We start from the raw sequence: 24539 nt of genomic DNA on the forward strand, positions 1-24539 counted from the left end.
CAATAATGCAAGGGAAACACTGGCAAATGAATGCTCCCCACTTATGACAAAAAGGATGCTGTTCCACTCAACGTGAAAGTTTGCTTTCACGTTGAGTGGAACAGCATCCTTTTTTTAAATACCGCAGTACGCAAAGTTGGTTGGGATGGCTCAGGGAGGGCGCGGGCGTCAACCTGCTGCAGGTGGGTGGCGGGTGCTGGCGGAACGAAGGATCATTTGCGCCGCATGTCACCCAGCTTCTGCGCAAGGTGCTTGCGCACGTCCTTGAGCCTCTTGCTCTGGGCGTCTTTAGGCACATCGCTGCCCATGTATATGCTGAAGAGAGCTGCAAGTAAAAAGCAAATGGCGAATTCAAAAACACGTTTTAAAAAGATCAGTTGGAATCTGTATTACAGGGAAGGCTTCCCATTAATGCGTAAGGCTGGAGTGCTGAAACACACGTTTGTGTTTATTCAGTGTGAGTGCAAAGCGAATTTAGGTGACATGTTGCCAAAGAATGCAATGCACCTAAATGTGAATACAACCAGCATATGTTATAGGGGATGAAAGAGGCAAGCTAGCTTTCTGCTCCATTTGTTTAGGGTACCCGACCTCCCCTAGGAGGCACAGATGCAACCGTCCGCATGGATGCACTGTCCCACAGCCAAGTGTGAGCTATTCGGCGAGAATGCACAAGTAGCCGGCAGCAGCAGCAGGCAGCAGCCACGGTCAGCAACAGAGGTGCAGGGGGGTTTGCAAACAAAGCTTCACTTAAAAAAAAAAACTACGTGGATCGCCCGCCTGCACTGCGGGAATCAACGTAAGCGAAACTTTCTGTGGTGTTTGCTTTGACTGACTATATTAGCAGTGATGTTTACAGCAAATGTTTAATTTCTTCACTGTTTCGTACAATACAAGAGTGGCGAGTTAAGCGTTTCCTTGCGTGCACCACTGTTTGCCTACGCAGTATACAGGCTGTCATTCACTTGTTTCGCGACTGTATCGGTTCTACCAATTCTCTGCCTCCACTCCCTACATCCTCTCTGCCATTATATCGACCACCCCTCCCGACAGTTGCACGTTGGTAGAAAGGTAAGCGCAGCAGCTTCTGCAATGCTTTTACAAGGGATCACACATAATTACAGCTGTAAAGAGGGTATTGTGATGATGCCCAGGCAGTTCCCGAGGGCACTGTGCACATGCGACAGAATAGGAAGATTCCAACAAGCTCTTGAGTGATAAACAGCACAGCTAAACTAAACACACTGAAAGCTAACTTTATTGACAAAGCATAGCGAACCTAACACATGCAAGGAGCTTGTGGTCCAATACTTCAGCATACTGAACTTGTATGATTTATGAACATTGCAAGGTTTGAAAATCTGAATAAGCGAACTGTGCAGTAGTCCACCACGCCAGTTGCAACAGTAGTTCACTTAAGCAGGAGTTATACTGAATTACAACATATCACGGCATGTCACTGTATAAGATCTAATACACTATGTTGCAAACCTTTTAGTGAGGCCACTTTCTCCCCCTTCGAACGCGACTTGTTTGAAAGCGTGCCCGTCACACTGCGGCTCCTGAGTTGCTCGGGCGTCCAAAAAACGTTCGTGGCCATGCGGCAAAATAAAGAATCCGTCGGGGCCCGGAACAGAGTGCCCCATGCCTCCTTCTCGAGCCATTGACTGCTCCCTGCATAGAGCTGTAATATGAAGAATTACATTAGGCATTATATTTCTACAAGTGCAATGAACACAATCTAGTATACACTGACAAAGCATGTGTTGCATATGCCTGTGTCGGTGGACATTACATCCAACGTACTTGAGTTTTAGCAATTCACATTTCTGCATTTTCTTAAGTGTCAGCCTACCAGTGAAACAGCACAAACAATAAATTGTAAAAAAAGTTCCCTGGATGACTTTAAGGCCAAGTGCAAAGAAATTTCGCCTACATAAGAAGCATAGAATAATAAAGCCTAGCCAGGCAAAATTTGACATTTGAAATACAAGTGGAAAGAAAAGCTAAAAAAATATGCTTGATCCCTCTTTAATAAGAATTGGTTAAGCATGAAGTGAAACGTGTCTTCACAGAACCTGTTGCCTGTTTATTGTATGTGAAGAATTAAGCTGCAAGTTGCCATCAATGGCACCCCACCACTGCACAGAGATCCATGCTAGCGAAAGTTGCGGAATGACTCGCGAGCCAAAGACACTGCACTGCATGCCCGAGAGCAATGCGCAGATCGCCATAAACATAGGTGTTTGCAAAACCATACAAGCAAAACTGAACAGGTTTTTAGTAAATCACTTCGTGAACTCACACTCACCGCAACGAAAGGCACACGATTTGCGGGTCGGTGGCCGTGTTGCAGGTTTGCTTGGCGTGCGGTGTCATGTTGGCGAGTGACGTTCAGCTGTTGAGTCGCTTTGGCAAAAGTAGGAGCATTTTGGTCCAGCTCCGTAGTGTTTCGGGCAGTTGCAACGCGCTTAGCTTCAGGAATGTGAGTAGCAGAGTTTGCAGCATGCGTCACAAACCCGTTCTGCTTCACGCTGGCATGTCTCTCGCCGGACCAAAGCGAGATTTGCTCGTTGACGTAGTTGCCTTTCTGCGCGGCTTAGTGCAGCAGTTTTCTTAGTTGGTGCCATCATAAGTGAAGCAGTAGGTGGTGTGTAAGCACTGCTGATGCATGTTGAAGCTGCACTCCGTAGGCGAGGCGTCACAGTCTAATCCGGTGTGAAAGACTAACATGTGAGGAAAGTGTTTAAGAAACGAAAGTGCTTTATGCCGGAGTCCACCGTCAACTTCCTGTAACGGATGTGACATCGGCGTGAAAACGTAAAATATGCTCTTTCTTGACAAAGAACGCTCCGCCATCTAGGGGCAGTGAAGTGGAGTACTGCATTGTGACACGAGCACTGACAGTAAGAACTTCAGTAGACTCAGCGCAGTGGAGGCTTCAACGCAGTGTAGCCTGATGTAGGCGGTGCAGGCCTTCTGCTGAGTTGACGACACAGTTTCTGCATATGGTTTGTCTTTCCTATCCCATTAGCCTGTGATGCTTCGTTGGCTATAAAGTGCAGCTTCAACATGCCTTATCAGTGCTTACACACCACCTAATGCTTCACTTATGACGGCACCAACTAAGAAAACTGCTGTGCTAAGCAGCGCAGAAAGGCAACAACATCAACGGGTGCGAGCGACGACGACGGTGCGAGCGGTCGCATGTTGCCTCGGCTCCTGCATTTTTCCTTTTTGTGCCTACCCAATCGCTTCAAGAGCCTGATTTCCGGCCTGGACCTATGTGAGTGTTATGGGCACTTCTTGACAGTTCCTTTAGCAACTCCGACGTCCCTTACGCGAGCCGCAGCCCTTTTTAGGGCTCTCGGCTGACCGTCTCGCTGCTGGGCCTAGCTCCGCCTAGCATGGGCGCAGGAACGGAGCGCGATGGCGCGCGCACCTGGCGCGAGATCCACAATAACCTGTCGAAACAGCGTCAGCATCCTTCGCCACCAGCATACCCCACAGTGGCTCATAGGACTCAATCAAGAGCAGAACCGAAGCCCCCACCGCTGCCGCGCAGCGATTATAAAATCATCCTAAGAGTTCGTGGGGGCCTCAACTGCGCTGGAATCCATGCATGCATCCTCAGACAAGTCATCCTCAAAGCTGCGGGGCTCCCCATCACCGACCGCACCAGTTCTGACCAAATTCGTGTCAACCCCATCAACAATACCGTTCTAATCAGCACACCAGACATGGGACGTGCAGATCTCTACCACAACATCCAGAGTCTGCAATTCAATGGTAACCCTTACGAAGTCGCCACCCATGTGGCCGATCCCATCGATACCTGCAGAGGATGCATTCACTTGCCCCCAGATTACTCAGAAGATGACATCGCCTCAACCCTCCGCAGATGCAACCCAACATTAATTATTGGGGGTGCACGACGCCTGGGCAATACTGAAGCCATCATGGTCATATTCCAAGGCGAAATCATCCCTTTCTACGTCAACTACGACGGCTGTTCACTTCGATGCCGCCCCTTCAGGCGGAAGGTAGAAGCCTGCACCCGATGCCGCGGGATTGGTCATCGCCAGGACGTCTGCACTAATGCCACCGACACACTCTGCCCCAAGTGTGGAATGAAAGACGCACCCATGGATCACGAATGTGACCCGATATGTGTTGTGTGCAACGGAAACCATCAAACCGGCTCCTCACTGTGCAAACAAAGGTTCAAACCGCGCCCTACACGTCCCAGGCACAAACAAGACACTTCACCCACCAACCGAACTCCCAGTCTCGACCGCACTCGCGACTCAAGCCGGCGAAGAAGTCGGAGCAAAAGCAAGGACCGCGGGCCTGGCTATGCAACCCAAGACGTCGCCTGGCCAGCTCTATCATCAAGCCCTACTCTCGCCAACTCCTCGCGCAACCCACCCCAGGTAAGCTGGGCTAAGGTAGCCTCTTCCAGCTGCTCCTCAAACCAGAGTGCTAATAATGAATCCCTCCTTGAAGAAAATACAATTTTAAAAGCCGAAATTCAAAGACTTAAATTAGAACTCCAATCTCGTCACCCCTCTACTTCAACCTCTGAAGCCCCTCTCTCTAACACGACCCTTTCGACTCATCATCCATCAGCCCTACCTGAAACCTCTTCACACCGCCCCATGGACACTAGCCCCTCCACTGAACGGGAACCGCCTCACCCTCCCCCCAGCAAACGTAAAACTCCGAGCACTCCGCGATCAGAGGACACCCTAGACGAGACAATCTTAAATTATAACGACAGATTAACCGCTTTGGAGACTAAATTTCATAATATACTCACTGCAATTGAAAAAATCAATACAGAGAACACAGCCAGGAATGAAAAGCTCGACAAATTCATTGAATTCGTACAAGCACACATCCAACAAACTACAAGTTGGATAGCTGGAGTCACCGCGAATCATCCTAACATAGTTGCACCTGCTCGATCCGCCTCCCCACCAGCTCCGCTTAACAATGGCCAATAGTCCGACCCGCTCCGAGTTTGAAGTGTGGCAGTGGAACTGTAGGGGGTTTCGAAAAAAGAAAGCACACCTCCAGCAGTTTCTAGCCTCCTCTTCTAATCTCCCAGCTGTCATTGCGCTTCAGGAAACTCACGGACTAATCAGCTTCCCAGGTTATAATGTCTATCAGAACAATAAGGTCTCCCGGCCCGATACGGCAATTCTTATACAAAAGCACCTCACTGCCAATCACTCCCAATTCGACAGCGTCGATATAGAGCACGATTTTCAAGAAATTATTCCTCGCAAAAATAATGCACCTGGCCTTTACATTCTCAATATCTATAGTCGTCCACAAGACAAACATCACCGCTTTGACTCCCTTTTCGCTCAAGCTATTGCCGCTGCCACCCACCACCCCCTCCTAATCCTTGGAGATTTCAACGCACCCAACCATTTGTGGGGTCCCTCTGTTTCTACTCCTAAGGGCAGAGCCCTATGGATCCACATAGAAGACCACAGACTCACATTACATAACGACATCGATGCACCAACCAGGCTAGGCAATAGCGTAGCTAAGGACACCTCCCCCGATCTTACGCTTACACACAGAATCCAACACGTCACATGGCACAACTCACAAGTTAACCTCGGCAGCGACCATTACATCATCACCATCACACTACAATTCAAACACAAACCCTTTGCACCCAAACGCCTCAGCCTTACCAGTTGGGTCAATTTTCGAGAGGCCCGCCAGATATCAGCTCCCACAAACATTCAAGACATTTCAGAATGGGTTCAGCAACTACACGCAGACGCCCAGACGCACACTACCACTCTGCCCCCCGAAACCGCTCTCACTACGGTTGATTCCAAGCTTCTACACATGTGGGAAGCCAAACAGTCTCTTCTCAAACGGTGGAAGAGGCAACGGTTCAACCGAAAACTAAGACTCAGAATTGCCAAATTAGACCTCCAGATCCAGGAGTACGCCACACAACTGGCCTGCCAGCAGTGGGGCCAGGTATGTGAAAGCATGCATGACAACCTCGATAACAAGCGCACATGGCAACTCTTGCGACACTTATTAGATCCTACCACATCGCGCACACACCACAACCATAGCATAAACAAACTGCTACATGCACACAAAAACAATCTCAAGGGATTTTTCGACGACCTCCGCCATAAACATCTGCCTCCCGCTCAGAAGTATGACATGCCAAAATATACTGGCGAACCCAACGACCTACTTAGCGCCGCTATCACGGAAGCAGAGGTTCGCCATGCCCTCGCCACCCTGCGCACAATGTCAGCACCAGGCCCCGACCTTATTAACAATAAAATACTCCGAAATCTAGACGACAACTCTGTCACAGCCATCACGGCGTACTTCAATCACTGCTTTGACACTGGAACCCTCCCTAGTTCGTGGAAAGATGCCAGGGTAATTTTTATCCCTAAGCCAAACAAACCCCTCAACACTTCTAATCTCAGGCCTATATCACTAACCTCTTGTCTAGGTAAAACATTCGAACACGTCATCCTCAACCGACTCAGTAAATACATGGAGGACAACAATCTTTATCCATCTGAAATGGTAGGTTTTCGAAAATCTCTTTCATGCCAAGATATCATGCTTCGAATGAAGCATGGCATCATTACACCCAATAGCAGTCTAGATACGCAAGCAATTCTCAGTCTGGACCTTCACGGAGCCTTCAATAACGTTTCACACACCGCCATCCTCCGAGAGCTTAATCTCATTGGGGTTGGCAGAAAGACATATGACTACATATATACCTTCTTATCCAACCGTACCGCAACGATACACATAGGCACAGAGCAATCCCTTTCATACGCTTTAGGTAGCTACGGCACGCCCCAAGGCTCAGTGCTGTCCCCTTTTCTTTTTAATCTTTCTATGATGCCGATGGCGCAAGCATTGCGGTCTATTCCCGATCTCAAATTTTCGCTCTACGCCGATGACATCACTCTTTGGACGACTGGCGGCTCCGACGGAGAGATTCAAGACACTCTACAGGCCGCAGCAGACGCCGTCGTGGCTCATGCCGGGGCTATGAATCTCACATGCTCCCCTCAAAAATCCGAGCTGCTACTTCTGCCATCCCACAGGGGGTCCGGAAAACACATGTCTAGCATAGAGGTAATCCTAAACAACATCCCCGTTACTAGAGTGGACAGGCTCCGGGTGCTCGGTTTACACATTCAAAGCAACCGGCTCAACACATATACCCTACATACACTCCAGACCACAGTCGATCACACCCTGCGTCTTCTAGGGCGAGTCTCCAATAAACATGGCGGACTAAAGGAGGCCGAACTTCTCCGCTTGATTCAGGCCTTCGTTATCAGTAAAATTACATTCGCAACACCATATCTACATTTCCTTAAATCAGAATCAGATAAGATCGACACTCTTTTACGCAAAATATATAAATTCGCTCTCGGGGTCCCCATACGTACCTCCACTGAAAGGCTAATGCTTACTGGAACTTTCAACACACTTTCTGAACCCACAGAAGCCCACCTCACATCCCAATATAGCAGACTGTCTAACACCGCAACAGGTCGACACATTCTACAAACTCTTTCTATCACTCCGGCACCCATCATCAAGACTAAATACACCATTCCACATCACATACACGAGAACCTCTGCATCCCCCCACTTCCTAAAAACATGCACCCTGTGCATCACAAACAGCGTAGGAGGCAGCGAGCAAAGGCTCTCCAAAAACAATTCTCCACCTCTAAAGACGTGCTCTATGTTGATGCCGCCGAATATGCGAACAGAAATCATTACGCAATATCAGTCATTAACGCTCATGGGCAGGTCGCTGCGGCCGCCTCCATTCCTGGCTCTTCCTCGGAGGAGGCGGAGGAAGCGGCCATAGCCCTGGCCCTCACAATTCCAAATTCATCAGTTATCATTAGTGACTCCAAAGCAGCCATACATAACTTCGGAGTGGGTAGGGTCTCTAAGCCAGCTTTTTCTCTCCTCTTGGCTCATCCTTTCAATCAAACTGTGGCATTAATCTGGACTCCCGCGCATGCGGGCCTTGCCGGAAACGAGGCGGCTCATGCCAGTGCCCGAGGATTTACAGTCCGGGCTCAGGCATCAGATGCGTCGGACCTCGCCACGGAGGAGGCGCCGTTTACAGCGCGGGATCGACTTATTACTTACTACGAAATCTGCACACACTACCGATTAGACCGTTTAACCTTTCCGCCACTCATGGGCAAATCCCCGCGTAGGTGTGAAGTTCTGTGGCGACAGCTGCAGACTCGCACCTTTCCGTCCCCTTACCTCCTCCACCGCATTCATCCCGCCATTTACCTTTCTCCCTCTTGTAAATTCTGTGTCTCTCCCAGAGCAGACTTAAACCACATCATGTGGGGGTGCCCTAAGCACCCCCTTCCCCCTTTCCTCAAGCAACTAATATCTAGTGAGGAGCAGTGGGAGGCTGCCTTGCGCAGCTCCAGGCCCGAACTTCAGGAGGCCATCCTGGAGTGGGCTGAGAGGATAAAGGAGGCCTACTTCAAGTAGTTCCTTCCCCCACCCTCTATTCCATTGCCCCCTTCCCTTTAAAGAGGGATAAATAAAGTTTTTCATCATCATCATCTCGCTTTGGTCCAACAAGAGACATGCCAGCACGAAGCAGAACACCTTCGCACATTGGCAGTGCACGCTGCCAATTGCATTCCTGAAGCTTTGCACATCGCAACTCAACTGGCTGCCCAAGACACTACGGAGCGGGACAAAATGCTCGTAACTCTACTGAAGCGGCTCGGCAGCTGGACGCTAAGAGGACACCGCGTGCCAAGCAAACCTGCGACACGGTCGCTGACCTGCAAATTGTGCGCCTTTCACTGCAGCAAGCTGCGAGTTCACGAAGCAAACGCGCAACAACTTCTGTCAAGGCATGTTTAGCTTTCGTGTTCTACAAATTTCTATGAAGGAGGGATCAACCATATCTTTTTTATACTAAAACTGAAGATGGCGCCGTTACCACTTGCCTGGCATGCCCCCCCCCCCCCCCCCCCCCGAGATTAGGCAGCACCTGCGATGTAAAATATCTCGGAAGGACCTGTGCAAGGACTTATGTCATGGCCATCAACCCCACCTGGGTGCACACATCATCTGCTTAGGTGCTGTTTAGAGGCTGCCAATATAAAAAATCACCAGCCCTGTTGTTTTGCCAAGTGAGCAGATGCAAGATATGATTGCAGTGCAATGCTTTCAAAGATCTAAGCGTACCTATAAATACTAGGCTGCATGGCCTAGTATGAAAATACAGGTTTTCATGGATCATAACTGCTCTTTCAATGAAGAAAAAAAGCAGCCCCCAAGGCATAATGAAATTACCTTTCCATCGTCCCTTTCACTGCCAATCACAGTCTGTAAGGCCTCTGAATGACCATCGAGGAGTGCTTCCTCCAACTCCTGTGAGGTCCAGGGTTCTAGTATATAACAAGCATTTAATAGGGATAAGAATTAGACACAGGCGAGAGTAAAGGACAGGCAGTAACCAAACAGTCACACTGGCAGAAATTTTAAAAGAAATTACTACAGTTTTGACAAAACTATAAATCCTCACAACGATAGCTCTCGAAGTAATAAATGCAGTGAAAGTCTGCAATCCTCAGTCTTATGCTGAAGCAATTCTTGGTGCAGTTCTCAACATGCTGTTGATTTTGTGCTGTGCACTCATTGGTGTTGCTTTGCTCAAGACTTTCACCTGCACTGCCTATATGTAAAACCTTGCTGTGTTGCATCAGTTTGAGAGCACACTGCAGTAAAGCTAAATGTTCTCGCGATGTATAACAGCTGTAACAGACTACTAGAGCTCAGGTACTATGTTCATAATTTTGGAATGATTCTAGCTGTGGACAATGATAAATGAGTACTCTGAATAATTTTTTACTTGCTGCAAAGTACTGCTGATGTGTGGCAATTCATTCTACAGCACTACTTTAACTAACAAAACAACTAATAACCAGGCTGCTTTCTAATGGCTCATTATGGAATAGATGCTAACTCTATATGGTGCTCTGCTACACAAAAGGCACCTGTAAAATATAGTGCACATGTGTGCAAAAAAAAAATTCAAATAAAGAATGCATGCATGATGAATAAATGATGGCTTTGACACATTACAAGGCACCCTGTATACACAGAATATACCACAAGCTATCATGTGTCGGGGAATAAACTTAAATTATCCATGTATATGACATGAAAGGTGGCCTGTAATTAGTGCTTCTGAGAAAACTTGTTGGGAGGAACCAATATCGCTATCCCAACGCAGTGAGTTTGTGCACTTCGTGTGGCGGAAATGGCGCCTAAGAGACGCATTATGACATTTGGTTAAAATGCCACAATATTTATGATCACAGAATATCACGAGTACCGTGAAAAAAATACTTGCATGAAAATATATATGTATCAAAAGAGCATGTTTAAGAAAAAGTTTCCTACCGAGCTCATCTGGCACCACTTGCTCAATGCTGTTTTGTGCATCTTGAGAAACTGGAAAAAAAATTCAGGTTTTTTGACAAATTATGATTAGCTCTCTTTAAATAACTGCTAGCACACATTTCCACTAATTATCCAAGCAATGCATCAGCTAAGTTGTAACAAATGTTATGAGCCTCACTTGTCCAAGGATTTTCTTTAATGCACAGTGCACCAGAAATGCGTGGCAGTCATTTTGTCATTTTTGGGTGAATGCTATGCTACTAGAGGCACCAGCTTCCAAAAAAAAAATTTGTGGCTGCAGTTTACAAAAATGTATTGCAAATCTGGTTGCTTGGGGTCTTAGAGATTGTAGTGCGGAATTAGACGGCTGTATTGACAACCGCCACCTTTTTCAATGCCAAAATCATTGTGTATTTCGATGTTTCCTCAGCTCAAATAAACAATTAGGCGTGAAAAGCTGGTGGCCTCACCAGCTTGATAGTGGCTCCAACATGCTTTGCCACTGGCACTTCTCTGGTTTCCTGTCCTCACAGTGCCAGAAATAATGTGTAGTATGCAACCTCTATTCCAAGAAACCTCAAGCTTCAAATAGACAGTTTCTGCAGGAATGTTTATCTACAACTTAAAAATATTGACAGACAACAGAAAATATTGAGTGAACTGATGATACAGTAAATCCTTGTTAAACCATACCCGCTTAAACAGTTTCATATTAAAAGTAGCAAAGTCAAATCCCCGACTCAGCAGCCATTGAACATAATGCATTTGGTATCCGCATAAACCGTACCAGCTTATTGCGTACGTATCCGTTTGCACGTAGTGCTCACACTTTTCGTGGCTCAATCACAGCAGTGCATCATTCCCACTGGGCGACCTGGCAGAACAAGCCTCAGAGAGATCAGAATGGCCTCCAATGTGCCCTATCCATTTGCATGTGAAGCTACATCAACATCAATTCGGGGTCGTGCCAGAGAGCATTGTGGCTGTGGTTGCGGCATCATGCAAGCTAGGACTCGCGTCATGCCACAGCTCGAATAAAAACACCAAGGTGCTCAGCATAGAAAAAAAAAGTGTACATTGTTCTACTATTGAACGTGGCATGAAGTCGGTGCTGGCACGCAACGGGGATTTACCCTTGACTACGGTGTGTGGCATTTGGGATGCGAAGAAGTTGCTCAGCAACAGCAACTGCGACAGCAAAAAGATGTCGGCTACGGGGTTCTGACTTTGCCATTGTTGCCTCTGGTGTTGCCAAAGTGCCTCTTAACGACAGTGATGAGGACGACACGGAAAGCGACAGCACGGGCGATTCAGGACCGACAGTGGTAGAAGCTATGCTTCACATCAACCTCATGAACGCAATGGTCGCAACAAGAACAGCACCCTGCAATGAAAAAGGCGCCCTGTGACTTCTACAGTGCTACCTCGCACAAACGTTTGTGCCCTGTGCACAAACGCACAGGGCGCTTGAAGGCCATTTTTATCTCTGAGGCTTGTTGTTCTGCCGCGCCGCCCGATGGAGACAACGTACCACCATATTTGCGCAAAGAAAAGTGGAAACACTACGTGTTAACCGATACGTATGCAATACGCTGGTACGGTTTATGCGGATACAAAACACATTATGCTCAATGGCCGCTGAGCCAGGGATTTGACTTTACTACTTTTAAAACGAAACTAATGTTTAAGGGGGTACGGTTTAACAAGGTTTTATTGTATTGCAATATAGAAAGCTATTCATAAAGGTCAGGCATACAAAAATCAAGAAATAGTGATGGTTTCCTGAAAAAAAGAATGTTGGCTTAGAAATAGTCAAGGCACTTCTGGATAAGGGTGTGGTTATCTGAAAGCTTTCTACAGAGATGCGTGTGAGCAACTGCTCGTGAAAAGTGCTACAGTATGTAGATGAGTATTGGTGAAAGTGGCTAGATGAGCATTAGCGAGAGCACACATAAAATATTGGTTAGCTGGATCAAGTGTCTCACAATCCGTTCATGACGACTAAGCAATGGTGTCACAGAAATATTTACAAGCTGGTCTGACATAAATCCTATGGGGCTTTTAAAGGCTGCAGCCAGCTGCAGTACTGGGTGCTGAAGATAATGAACATGCAAGCTTATCGCAAGGAAGTTCTGCAAAATTCGTGAACTATAGGAAGCTTCATGAAAGTGAAAAAAATGTCATGCACTCAACAGTAGCATGAAGCTACAGAGAAATTTGTAGCCTTGTGCTGCATAAGGTGGAGGACAATTTTTTACTTTCAAGGAATATTAAGACTGAACAACAGTCATATATGAGGATGGCAAACATGAAAAAACTGGCCCTGTACATGAAGTACTATCTTACCCGAGGGCTGAAAAGCTTCCGCGTCACCAGCACCAGATGGCCTGTCGCTAGGTTCTGCAATGATAACACACCAGTAAGTGTTTGTACATTAATTTCATATATTTCAAAGTAAACATGTCAGTGCAGCACCTTGCAATGATATGGCTGATTAACTTGTTCTGGACTTCAAACAAGTAACCCTCTCTAAGGCAATGAGAGAGATTTCTCTGAACAGCATTCACAACATTCTTGCCCAGCCTTGTCCCATACTGGAGCCAAGTGCCCATGGTATGTTTATGTCATGAGCTCCAATACCTTTTTCTTTTCTTTTTTCTGCACGGAATATTTTCAGATTTGCTTGGCTGTATTTCAAATGAAACCCACGGTGTTCTGCCAACTTGTGCACTGCGGACGAACCCTATTAAACAAGAGCTGTGCTGTCTCTGCTAATTTGGTGTATCGCATAATTTTGCTTGAATTTTCAGCTGTTTCAGCCTATGTACTATTTTCCAGACACAACGATAACGAGACCACATTTGTTTACAATGTCTAAACCTGGTGCCCCTTGTGAGCCATTTACCAACAGGAAAATTTGTTTATCGGTAATGTGGTACTTCTGGCCCGAGGTGGCACGACACTGTATCCGACAACCCCTGGCACAAGCACACAGTTGAGCATTTAACATGACCTTCTTTCGATGGATTGATTCATGGGGTTCAACGTCCCAAAGCAACACGGCGGCTGTGAGAGATGCCATAGTGGAGGACTCTGGAATAATTTGGCCGCACCTAAATCTAAATAAATGAGTGTGCTCGCGTTTCGCCCCCTTCGAAATGAAGATGCCATGGCCAGGAATCAAACTTGCAAGCACATGCTCAGTAGCACAATGCTATAGCCAATAAGCCACCACCGTGGGTATCGTGTTGAATTTTCAACTGCACACATTCCTTGTACACTGCTGGACACATTGCGGCCCCAATTTACAGTCCTGAAGTACCTTATTACAACTCAATCAATATAAATGCTGATAAACATCTCTGTGCAAGCGGCTCCTGATGGAAGCTCTCTAAAAGCAAATGACCAGTGGTCCATAAAAAGAACTACGCAACAGTGGCATATAGGAAATCTCTTACCAAGCTGCTGTGACCCACATTCCTGGACAGAGGCAGCTGAAGCCGCAGCTGCAGTGGTTCCTGAAGACTATACAAACAATAAGTTATTACAATGTGGGCAATGTATACTAGCACCCATACAGCCATAAAAGTAAGATTTATCTCAGTGTGCTAGCTAATTTAAAACTTCATATGTGCACTAAATGTTTTCTCACCCATGTGGTGCGACAACTCGTCGGCTTCACAATGTGGCCTGCTGCGGGAGTGCAAGCCCAAGTCTGCAATGACACTGTGCCAACAACAATGTTTCTGCTACCTTCAACATGATATCAAGCACATAGATATGTAAATGTATAACCTAGCAAATGACATGACAAATTAATTGTTTTTTGGTTGTCAAAGGGAAAGCAAGATCCAATTCTGGACATGTTGTAGACCTTAGCGTATAGAACACTACAACATAATTATGGGGCCCCGAGTTCTTAATTATAAAATAGAGAAAGAACAGAAATTGCTTGCGACTACACTGGCCCTGCCACAAAGTACCTTGAGTCCTGTATAGAGAACTTACAGCAGCTAACCGCATATAAATTCTCTAAGATGACTGGTCTGACATGTATTTCAAGTGGCTATATCCCAGACATGAACAGCTGCAATGCACAATTTTAATTTTATGTGAAATGTTTGCAATGTTTAATCCTAGGACTGAACACATGAATCACTTTTTCCAATATATTTAACGGTCAAAATTTAACTGTATAGATTAAATGCAGGTGCCTCGTTTTTTTCTGGTGAAGTAAAAAAAATGGTATGATAGTATAGTGAAATGAAGACAACAAAAACTAAACTTGGAAAATGAACCACATATGTAGCTTGCCTTTTGCTTCAATACCAGAGCTCCGTGATTGTGCAGGAGCTTCTGCATCTACTGCCACGTCCAAACACCGGGCGTAACTGATCTTGCTCTCTGAAATTATTATTACAACACTATTAGTCTAACTCATCAGGCACGTTATTGAGTATAGGTAAGCTGTACATTTGTAAACATAGAGGCAGAGTGCAGGAAAAACAGGTGACGATACTGGCGTTTCTTTACTATTCACCTCTTTGTACAATAACTTTTATCCAGTAGGTCTTGAACACATGGCCAGATTTACTTATACTGCTTTCATGGGAAACTGATGGCAGTAGAGTCGGTTCAAATTCATTTCAAGTTCACACTCTCAGTCTGCTTGGTTGTTTAGAAACAAATCCGATAACTTGCATGAAAGTTCAAAGTTAGGCTACTACACATAATTCAATATAAGCAATGCCATTGTATGAAGTAGAGTCAGTGCAAAACAAGCACTGGTGATAGAATGACAGAAAGCTGAGCTAGTTGGTAAGGATTCATGATGCAAGGAAGGGGTAAAGCGTGCAGACACGGACACTAGAGAAGTGGACAACCCGAACACTGACTATCAAATGAAGGAAGCACTGAGGTGAAATAAGAAAGAAGACACAAAACTCATCTGCACATGCCCTGAAGTGGTAGCACCACGCGTCAATCGAGAACACGTGCCGGCCTACAATGTTGGCACGTGTACCCGATTGTACCCGCACGTGCATGAATGTTAGCACGTGTACCCAACTGACACTTGTTGCTACCATTCCAGGGCATGTGCACATGAGTCTTGTCTTTTTTCTTATTTCACCTCGGTGCTTCCTTAAGTTGATAGTTGGAATTCATGCTGTCCACTTCTCTAGTGTCTGTGTCTGCACGCCTTACCCCTTCTTCACTGGTGATAGGTGCATGAAAACACTGCTGCCCAAGTGATTTTGTCCTGGCTTGATGCCTGCCATTTCGTTTCTCACTTTGCCTATGAGCTGGTGCTACAGCAGATATACAGGCACTATCATAAATGTACATGCGAGACTTGGAGCAAGGGCATAACCAAAGCAAAGAAACAACAAGCCCAAATTTCAACATTACTAGTGATGAATTCCAATGATGGAGTGAATGCAACTTCCGCTGCTCTTTTTCTAGCAACACTGTTGCAATGACAAAGTGATGGTACGAGTCACGTCTTCCAATGAAACTGAGAGCAGATATTGCGCTGCAACCACCTTGTAAAGCACTTTAAGCTGCTCCACAAGAACCAGCAGAGTGAACAGCAAGTACACACCGTACTGCCTTCATGCATGCTTTTTCAGTCTTTTACTTCCCACTACGCTTGGTGGTGCCGTGTAGTTCTGGCTCTTGTAGTAATGGCAAATGCCCTCAACTCACCATGGCACACGGCATAGTTATTGATGTTTGATAGTGAGCGCTCTGACTCATGAGATGAATTGGACACAGAGAGCAATGCTGAAGCCAACACTTATGAGCTCGAACAAGATTAGCATGTAGAACAGGATGCCTTTTCTGGAAGCAAAGAGCATACGTGGATGACCACACACAGTAGCCTGGATAAATCTCACTATGCTCCAGCAGTGTGGGTTGTGTTCCAAACGTGTATTAGGATTCACTGCTTTACGCCAGAAAGGGGTGCTCACTCGTAGATTAGGTCAGATGCTTTGAATACAACAGTGGATTTTGCCATGACAACTATAGATTTGTTTTATTTGCCTGCATCACTGAACCAGTTCACAGCGGGGCACGGGCAGTTGAGAAATGGCAAAACTCAACTCCAGTGGTGCAGGCACATGTCAATTGAAATTGATGCTGAGGTGCAGACGCGATGCAGGTGTTATGTTTTGCCAGCCTAATGTGCACCACCCACATAAGTTTGAGAGGTTATGAGCCACAGGTATGGTTACCTTCAGAAGCTTAAGCACACCCTACATTCCCTTAGGCACAGCAGACATGCAAAAACAAGGTTTCAACAGTGTTTACGCTCATGTACTGTGTCATCTTCTGTGCTGCTGCTTCACACCTGCGTGTCTGCACCAAGTCGGCATCATCACTAGGGAAGTAGCAGAAAAATCGTGAACCAGCACTGCACCTTTCCTGTACCTTTGACATGATTCACATGGCATCATCGCTGCGCCATTGAAACAAATGACATGGTGTAGCACCTCGTCAACCGTTTCCTGTGGTGCAGGTGAATCAAACCGACCTTAACCTGGCCATTTGCACACAGGTTAACACAGGTGGTTTCATCATGGAATACCATGGTGTGCTAAGAGAACTACCACTGAAGGCAGTTTTTCTATGCAAATGAGGGCGGAGGTACCTTTACCAGTACAAATGTGAATAATGCCCACCATTCGCCATAAAGATGCGTAAACCTGCAAAATAGAATTGAAATAAGGTGTACCTCACAGGTACGCCTGTAAGATACACCACTCCTTTACTTGGCAAACAAGGAACCTCATCAAATAAACTCGCGCAAGACAGAAGCGCCGGAAGAACACTGCCAAGAACAACTAAACAAGCAGAAGTGTAAAATAAAGATTTGTATTGGCGTTTTTTGAATTAGCTCTGGAAGAATTATAGAGAAATATATATCTATATATATTTGCAGAACAATCACAGTTCTTTTGGAACCCTCATTTACTGCTGTACCAATTTAAGTGCCGAAACAGACTCGTATTGTTATTTGGGAAGTTGCTTAACGATGCGTAGTCACCAGTCCCGTGCAACCGCATAGAGCGCAGGACATTGCGGTTCTAGACGTACTGTGCCCACCGCGGAAGGTTAGAAAAACGCCCACATTAGCACAGCAGAGAAGTGGCTACGTCAGGTAGCTCGACTTATAATGGTACAAGTGTCACACAAAACACACAGAATTATTCTCCGCTTCCGGCAGCGTTTTATCTACTTCCTTTTTAAATAAAAAGATGTTGATACATGTATATTTTCACGAACAACGGTATAATTTGTTAATTTTTGCTTCTCCTTCCTGTTTGGCTGTTGCCTTGGCTCTCTCCATTAGTACATCGCTTAATTACTCAACCGAGGGTCCCGCTGCAGTTGTTTGACTTGGGGACCCTCAGCTGTATACTGCTAACAACTATGTATCTTGAATGAACAATAAACTGAAACTGAATCACTTACGCAAACGCCCTGCCTGGCAACATTTTCATTTGCTGCCGCGACCGGCGCTCTTCACAGCGTCCTCGAGTAAGGTTACAGCTCATGTAAACAAATACAAACACTTTGGTGTATGGATAAACGAAGGTGATAGATATCTGGAGCCAAAAAATGAAAAAGCTCCTTGCGATGCTTGTTTCCAGCTGCCAATATTGCACGAAAAGTGCTATACAATTAGGGAAAAGCCATACGAGGTAACAAGTGACAGTCATATTGCTTTTGGGTTTAACTGTTACTGCAGGGCCTTATGATGGATGCTCTTTCGCATTAATTTATTTTCCACCTTATCTAACCCATATCACAGGTATATGGTTCCAAGGATCTGCCAGCGTCGCGGCGAGCCATTAGTTGAGGAAATAATGAAGCAAAAGGAAAAGTTAAACGCAACTGGCATTTTCTCCGGCCACTACTCGTTCCACGAGTGTACACCCCAGCTGACTGCGAACCGAATCCCTTTCCTGGTCCCTGGATCAGTCTAAACAAAGAAGGTTGAACTAACGAAGCAACAGCGATGTGCATGATCGTTGAACATATGGTGACAACTGAACTCATCACGAGTTAATCGCGCGGGCACCGAATTGATGAGAAAACCAGCCTTCACACCCCAGGAGATGCCGATAACTACCGCCATCCAAAAGGAGTGAAAAAATAGATGACCATTCCACTCTGTGAAAATGGAATCGCAGCGAGAGCAGACGACAGTCAAAGCTACCAAAGAAAAAGCAAAGTGCTTCACCTCCGCTGCAGGTCGGCTCGAAGGTAGTGCAATGCTGGGTCTACCAGCGGCAAAGGTGAAGCAGGCATTAAGTACTCCCTATATGTGGGCCAATCTCGATGGTAGTGCTATGCCGGGCCGACCCATTGCGAAGGTGAAGCAGGCTTTAAGTACTCCCCATACGTGGGCCCATCCCGAAGATTTTGAAGGATGGTTCAGGTTCCCGAGCCCACAGGGGTATGAGCCACTGAGCTTGGACCCTTCTTGCACATCACCAGGATCGGCCCACATGATGACTTTTCCTGTTGATGGGCACCGAAAAAGCTATGAAATGTTAGTCGTATACAGCTTTTGCTGTAAAAGGCAGCAAAATGTTGACCGCCGAATAGATTGATTTGTCGGCGCTTTAGGAATGTGTGTGAGGAGTGGTGGCGTGGGTGGTGATTGAGGGGGGTATGCTGCCTAACTTGGGGGGGGGGGGGGGTGGCCCCCCCGCTGGGTGGAATTTTATGTAAAACACTATCATAAGAACATGCAAAGGTCACTCACCACTTGTAAAAATCTTCGACGTCAATGCTTTCTGAAGCTCTACATTGAGATGCAGGGTGTCATTTAACTTTTTCTCGAGCTCCTCTATTTTTTTGAGGAAGCGCGATTTCTGAGCCAGTAGCTCCTCTCTCAGAAGAGCATTTTCTTTTCTCGCTTCATCTAGTTGGCCATGCACTGCACAGCCGTCACTGCAACATGTGCAGTTAGGTGTGGCAACTCCTTCAATGTGAGCTGCAAGCTCCGCCTCAACGGTGCTTTGCGTTCCCAGACGAAGCTGCTTTGTTGATGGTGCGGGCTGCAGTATTATTAAAAAAAAAGCAATGATTGTTGCGGCAATACACTAAAAGCGCAAAGCTTATTGCCTTTCACAGAAATACTATATCACATACGAAGTAAGTCTTTGAAACTCAACAAGTGTAAATTTACAATGATGTCTAAACTTCCACTTGTGACAGTGTGATTCCAGACCACCATTTGGATAGAGAGAACATTAACAGGCCATAAACACTTCGCAATATTACAATTACAGCTCAAGTATTTTTATTAAGATTGAAAGCAGGTAAAATGGCTTTTAGTTGTGCCTGACTAATTTATAATATCACATTGCGCTTTTCAATTTGAAGATAAATGTTGGAAGACATTTCAAAGCTAGCATTCATACTCTCCCCAGCACATTGGAGCAGCAAGTTCACTAAAGGACTCTGTAAGATATAAGCAAACAAAAGAGCTATGCTAAAATGAAGTTATTGTATATTTGCTTCTACAGTTCTCTCTCAACCATGCTTTTCTATACAGTAAATTGCACATTGCATTAGGTGTGCAATGAAAGTTGGCACATAATGATGGCCAAATGTGTTCGGTGCACGGACCCAATTGGCAGAACTTATGTGCTTTCATCGAGCAGACCAGGCAGTATGTGTCACAGTGTAGTCCAATACATAAATGCCAAAAACGAAGAGTGTTGGGTAATCATACCTTCCCTTTTGTCCTCTTCTTTCCTTTTCCTTCGTTGGAGTTCATGGCATTCCTAGGCCTCTTGCTGAGGAATAAATCCATTTCCTCTGACGTTTCTGCATGGCACCAGAAGGCAGTGGCATATGAGTACAGACATAAAATAATATTGTACAATACATACACAACACTGACAGTATTGGCCCTTTTCACGAAGCAGTTTGCTCTAGAGAAACGAGTTGGCACTTTCGATGGTGTGCCGCACGTTGCCTCAGCGAAAGCACGCAAATACGAAACCATTACGTCTTCTGACCTGCTTCTGTGCGATCAACTGTCGGAAATGCAACTGGGTGTTGCTCAGCGGCAAAATTCAAGTGAAAAGGAACAGCGCCTTCCATAGTCTCTCAACACAAGAAGGTTGAAAGCCAATGAACGGATGCGACTGAAACAACAGTCATATACTTCAGACAAAGAGGCAGTCATAGATAGGCTTTTGCCTAGTGTAGTTTAGCTGAACAAAGTGCCCATACATTTTTTTGTACCATCTCCAGCCATGCCGCCGGATTTTCCACTTCATGAGCCGCATAATGCTTTCGCATCAATAAGTGAATGGGCGCACACTTTAATAAATGCGCACAATAAATGACGGACTACACTGACAGCACACGAATGGTCGAAGGTGAATTTATTTTGACAGTTCACAGGAGTAAGCAAGTCATAGCGATACTACAGGCCATTACAATGTATAGAACGGCTACGTTCCAAGACCTGTGCACAGCAAGAACAAATCTATCACAGCTGAGGACACCCGTAAGCGATCAGGCAGAAAATAAACAATTAGACGGTGAACACCAAGGAAACTTTACTGAGCCAGACATGTGACAAGCTGCTGCTTAAAAGTATTTGCTACATAAATAACGAAGAGCTAAACACAGTGATACTGATTCACTTTGTAAGTGGAAAGTTAGGATAGCTTGGAATCCATTTTTAGCCCCACTTTTATTACAAGCACCATATACACTACTCGCATCGCTTGTACAAAGTGTAACGAACCCTGAAATCTCTGAAAACGTGTCCTGTGAATCTTTAGCGAAAGCTTTGCGTGTTGTCCACCCAGTCATCGTCTACGACATCCGCCGAAACAAAGGTTTACAGAGCCACACCGGTGTCATATGCATCCATTATAAACACAGAAGCAACAGTGGCAAGCAACCGACACACCATCATGTGATCAAACATGGCAGTGCCCACAGGATTGCCGTGAAAAGGGTCAACAGATGACAACTGTTTTTCTTTTTAGTATCTTGCAACACAAATCTAACATTACAATAAGCATGCGCTCTAAGTGTTCACCATGCATGTTATGTCTGACATTTATCTATTGACAAGCATTGTAATTATCTACAATAGCGAGATTTCCAGTTCATTCAAATTTTACCTGCAAGAACTACCTAAGAGGAAATTAACATGACTAGCATTGTGCATGTGTGTTAGACTCGTGTAATGCCATACCAACTTTAAACAAATGTCTGCCACGTTATGTGAGGTGTTTTGTCCTTAACTAAGCTATTGCTTTTTTGTTTTCTTTTTATTTATTCTTTTTTTTCCTTTTCACTCAAGTGGGAGAGCCATGAATGCAAACGCATTTCTGCAAATTACAATAGTTGTTTTCAGAGCGCCGCATCAACATTCGCACTTTCAGAGCCCGTGCACTGAGATTTGTACCATATTTCCCTATCAAAAAATAAACGGTTATTATTTGAAATTTGCCCAGTCCTTGAGTTTTTTTTTTTTTTAACACAATTGTATTTATTGGGTCGCTCAACTGATCTGACTCGTTGGGACAATTATGGAAAAAGATGCCCTAGATGAGTCTTAACTTTCATACGCCGCAGATAAACTTGAAACTCCATTCAAGATGCTTAGTCATGCATGAACACGCAATGGTAGTTCTCTTCAACGACATATCCACCATTCACCGGTTTATTATGTCAGGTGCTATATATGCAAACAAAATTTGGTTGACCAAGTGATGCCAGTGGTTCAAAGAAATCGTCAGTTTAAATGCAGATTTTGAACTTCACAAATAGCTCTCCTTATCTGACTCTTCACATTATATTTTTAAGGTTTTGTTTCCCGGGATTGCTTAGCCACTGAATTAAAATTAGGCCTAATTGGCATTTTGAACCCCAATGATGTCTAAATGTAGGAACTTGGATCTGCAGTGATCTCCAATTGCGAGCAATTGGGCCCCGTTGAAAACCCCAATTGGACTCAATGTTTTCTTTTATTTAACTCTTTTGGCAACACAATATCACTATATGTACCGATACTGTACACTTTGTGTAGCGGCTTACCTGTCAGGTGGAGCAATTTGGCTTTATAGTAGCCGCCGAAGATGTAGTCGTCGCCGGTCCACCACACATCATACAATGTCGTGCAGTCGAAATCGGCGACGCTTTTCGGGCGAAAGTCGCGGATTGAACTAGGCTGAACAACTTCAGTCGTTCCGTCCACTTCATATTGGACGCACACGAGCATTTTGTTTTCTAAGATCGCACCACTAGCCAGTGAACCAGAGTGATTTGTTGAAGCACGTGCGTAGCAGGGCAATTCCAACGAAACACACACCACGCAGGCCACGCGCACAACGTTGAGCTATGGATATGACTTCAGGGGAGCGATCAAATCCGAACCATTACAATCGCGCCCCTAGTGGTTATTGATTGTAAAAACGAAACCAAAAACACCAAAAAGCGCAGTGTTCTAAAAGCAGTAATCATACGTACACCACTGCGAGTCATATACCACTTTATATTTTACATTTATGCGCTGGATTTAGTTCTCTGCATCGTAGAGGCGGCACAGGCGGAGTGACGCAGTTAGGTAGAATGTTGGGCTAGCTTGAATAAACGGGACACATTACAAAGCGGTGGGAATTATATACTGTGTTTTTGTGCGAGCTTGGCGGCGTCCACCTCGACGCCCCCTCCCCGTTCACTCATCAAGCCACTACAAAAGTTTTTTTCCAGTGAAATAAATTCGAGTGGCTTGGTATGGAATCATGTCGCTAAAAGGAAGGCTTGCAAACACAGGCACAAGTAACGAAAAGGGCAAGACAGACACCGCCGTTTGCCCCACCCTTTTCGTCTTTCTCGGCATTTTTTATTATTTTTTTCATGTTTGCATGTCTGTCTTACATTGTCATAAACCTTTTTTCCTTCCTTCATGCAGCCAGCCCGTCAGCACATCCCCATGAAACGAGGGATGCAGCTGACATCAAACTATAGCTAGGACCAATTCGCTTCGAGGCCTCCTGTAATACTGCATCACTTTTACTCGTGACTTGTATCCCAGCCGTAAATGCGTCAACATACCCAAAACTAGATCATTCAGAGTCTGCCGTTCAGCACCTAGCGCAAAAGCTTGTACACAAATATACATATACGTATGCATGCACATATTTGATGTTTGAGAGCGGGGTCACTCGCAGTGCACGGTCATGCAGGGACATGGCGTTTCTTGCAAGAGTTTAGCCTTTATGCGAATGAAGTGAATGAATATGCATTTACAGAAGGATTAAAAGCAAGCGCGTTTCTATGGCATGTGTAAGAAACTACAGCTGCGAACAAAATTGCAGACCATGTGGTAGGTTTCTTTTAATAATGCATATGACTTCCTAACGTAGTCAATACTTAATTAACACGCCGCGTGCGTGGAATCGAAAGCTACGATAACTTCAAATACAGGGGCCATATCAGGATGTAGTATAACAGGCACAACAAGAAGAAAATTTGCTGATGCCTATAACATGCACAGACAGCGAAGGAAGTATACGTAATATTTTGTACCCATATTCATGCATACATCACGAGATTCATCCCATTTTTTTCGTAGAAAACCAGCAAAATGTTTTCACTGTAAGGAGCGTATAAATGCCGTTTGTACCAAGTATATTTACATCGACAATAAAGCCGACGTTTCTTTGAAGGCTTTCGTTTATCTGCTACACACGAGGGCGCTTGCCTGTGCTTTCCTTTTTTACCTTTATGACAAAAACAAAGTTCACAATAGGAGTTCAGAAAGTTAGGTTATCAGAATTCATCATGGGTTGTTCTTCTCTTTTTTAACATGGTACTTCAGGCAATACAATAGCTTAGGGGCACAACCCACCACCCCGTTCCAATGGGGACGCTCATAGTATCCATCCACTAATCCACCCTTCCTCCATGTAGGAAACTATAATACATCCATCCATTTGTGCAGCCATCCTCTTGTGGCAACGAACGACCGTATTCTGACGCACGTTTGGCGGCATATAGTA

The 24539-nt window shown here is 45.3% G+C and overlaps 1 protein-coding gene across 1 annotated transcript; it reads right to left on the minus strand.

Annotated features, from left to right (window-relative positions):
• Positions 1 to 70: 70 nt before the first annotated feature.
• Positions 71 to 22756, minus strand: LOC126538314 (uncharacterized). The gene is made up of 5 exons (XM_072284920.1): positions 22573 to 22756; positions 10489 to 10539; positions 9376 to 9470; positions 1492 to 1684; positions 71 to 325 (listed from the first exon to the last, which is right to left on the minus strand). Exons 1-5 carry the CDS (start codon positions 22754 to 22756, stop codon positions 213 to 215), a joined length of 636 nt encoding a protein of 211 aa, XP_072141021.1. The 3' UTR covers positions 71 to 212.
• Between the last annotated feature and the right edge of the window lie 1783 nt (positions 22757 to 24539).

This window comes from Dermacentor andersoni, chromosome 10, assembly GCF_023375885.2.
Source record: "Dermacentor andersoni chromosome 10, qqDerAnde1_hic_scaffold, whole genome shotgun sequence".
In the NCBI taxonomy this organism is placed as follows: domain Eukaryota; kingdom Metazoa; phylum Arthropoda; class Arachnida; order Ixodida; family Ixodidae; genus Dermacentor; species Dermacentor andersoni.

Excerpts from the sequence above, each read along its gene's own strand:
- LOC126538314 (XM_072284920.1), bottom strand. The coding sequence starts at position 22,756 with ATGCTCGTGTGCGTCCAATATGAAGTGGACGGAACGACTGAAGTTGTT. Across the intron at positions 9,471-10,488 it reads AGTGGTGCCAGATGAGCTCG|AACCCTGGACCTCACAGGAG; the intron begins GTAGGAAACTTT and ends GTTATATACTAG. Across the intron at positions 1,685-9,375 it reads GTGAAAGGGACGATGGAAAG|CTCTATGCAGGGAGCAGTCA; the intron begins GTAATTTCATTA and ends TTCATATTACAG.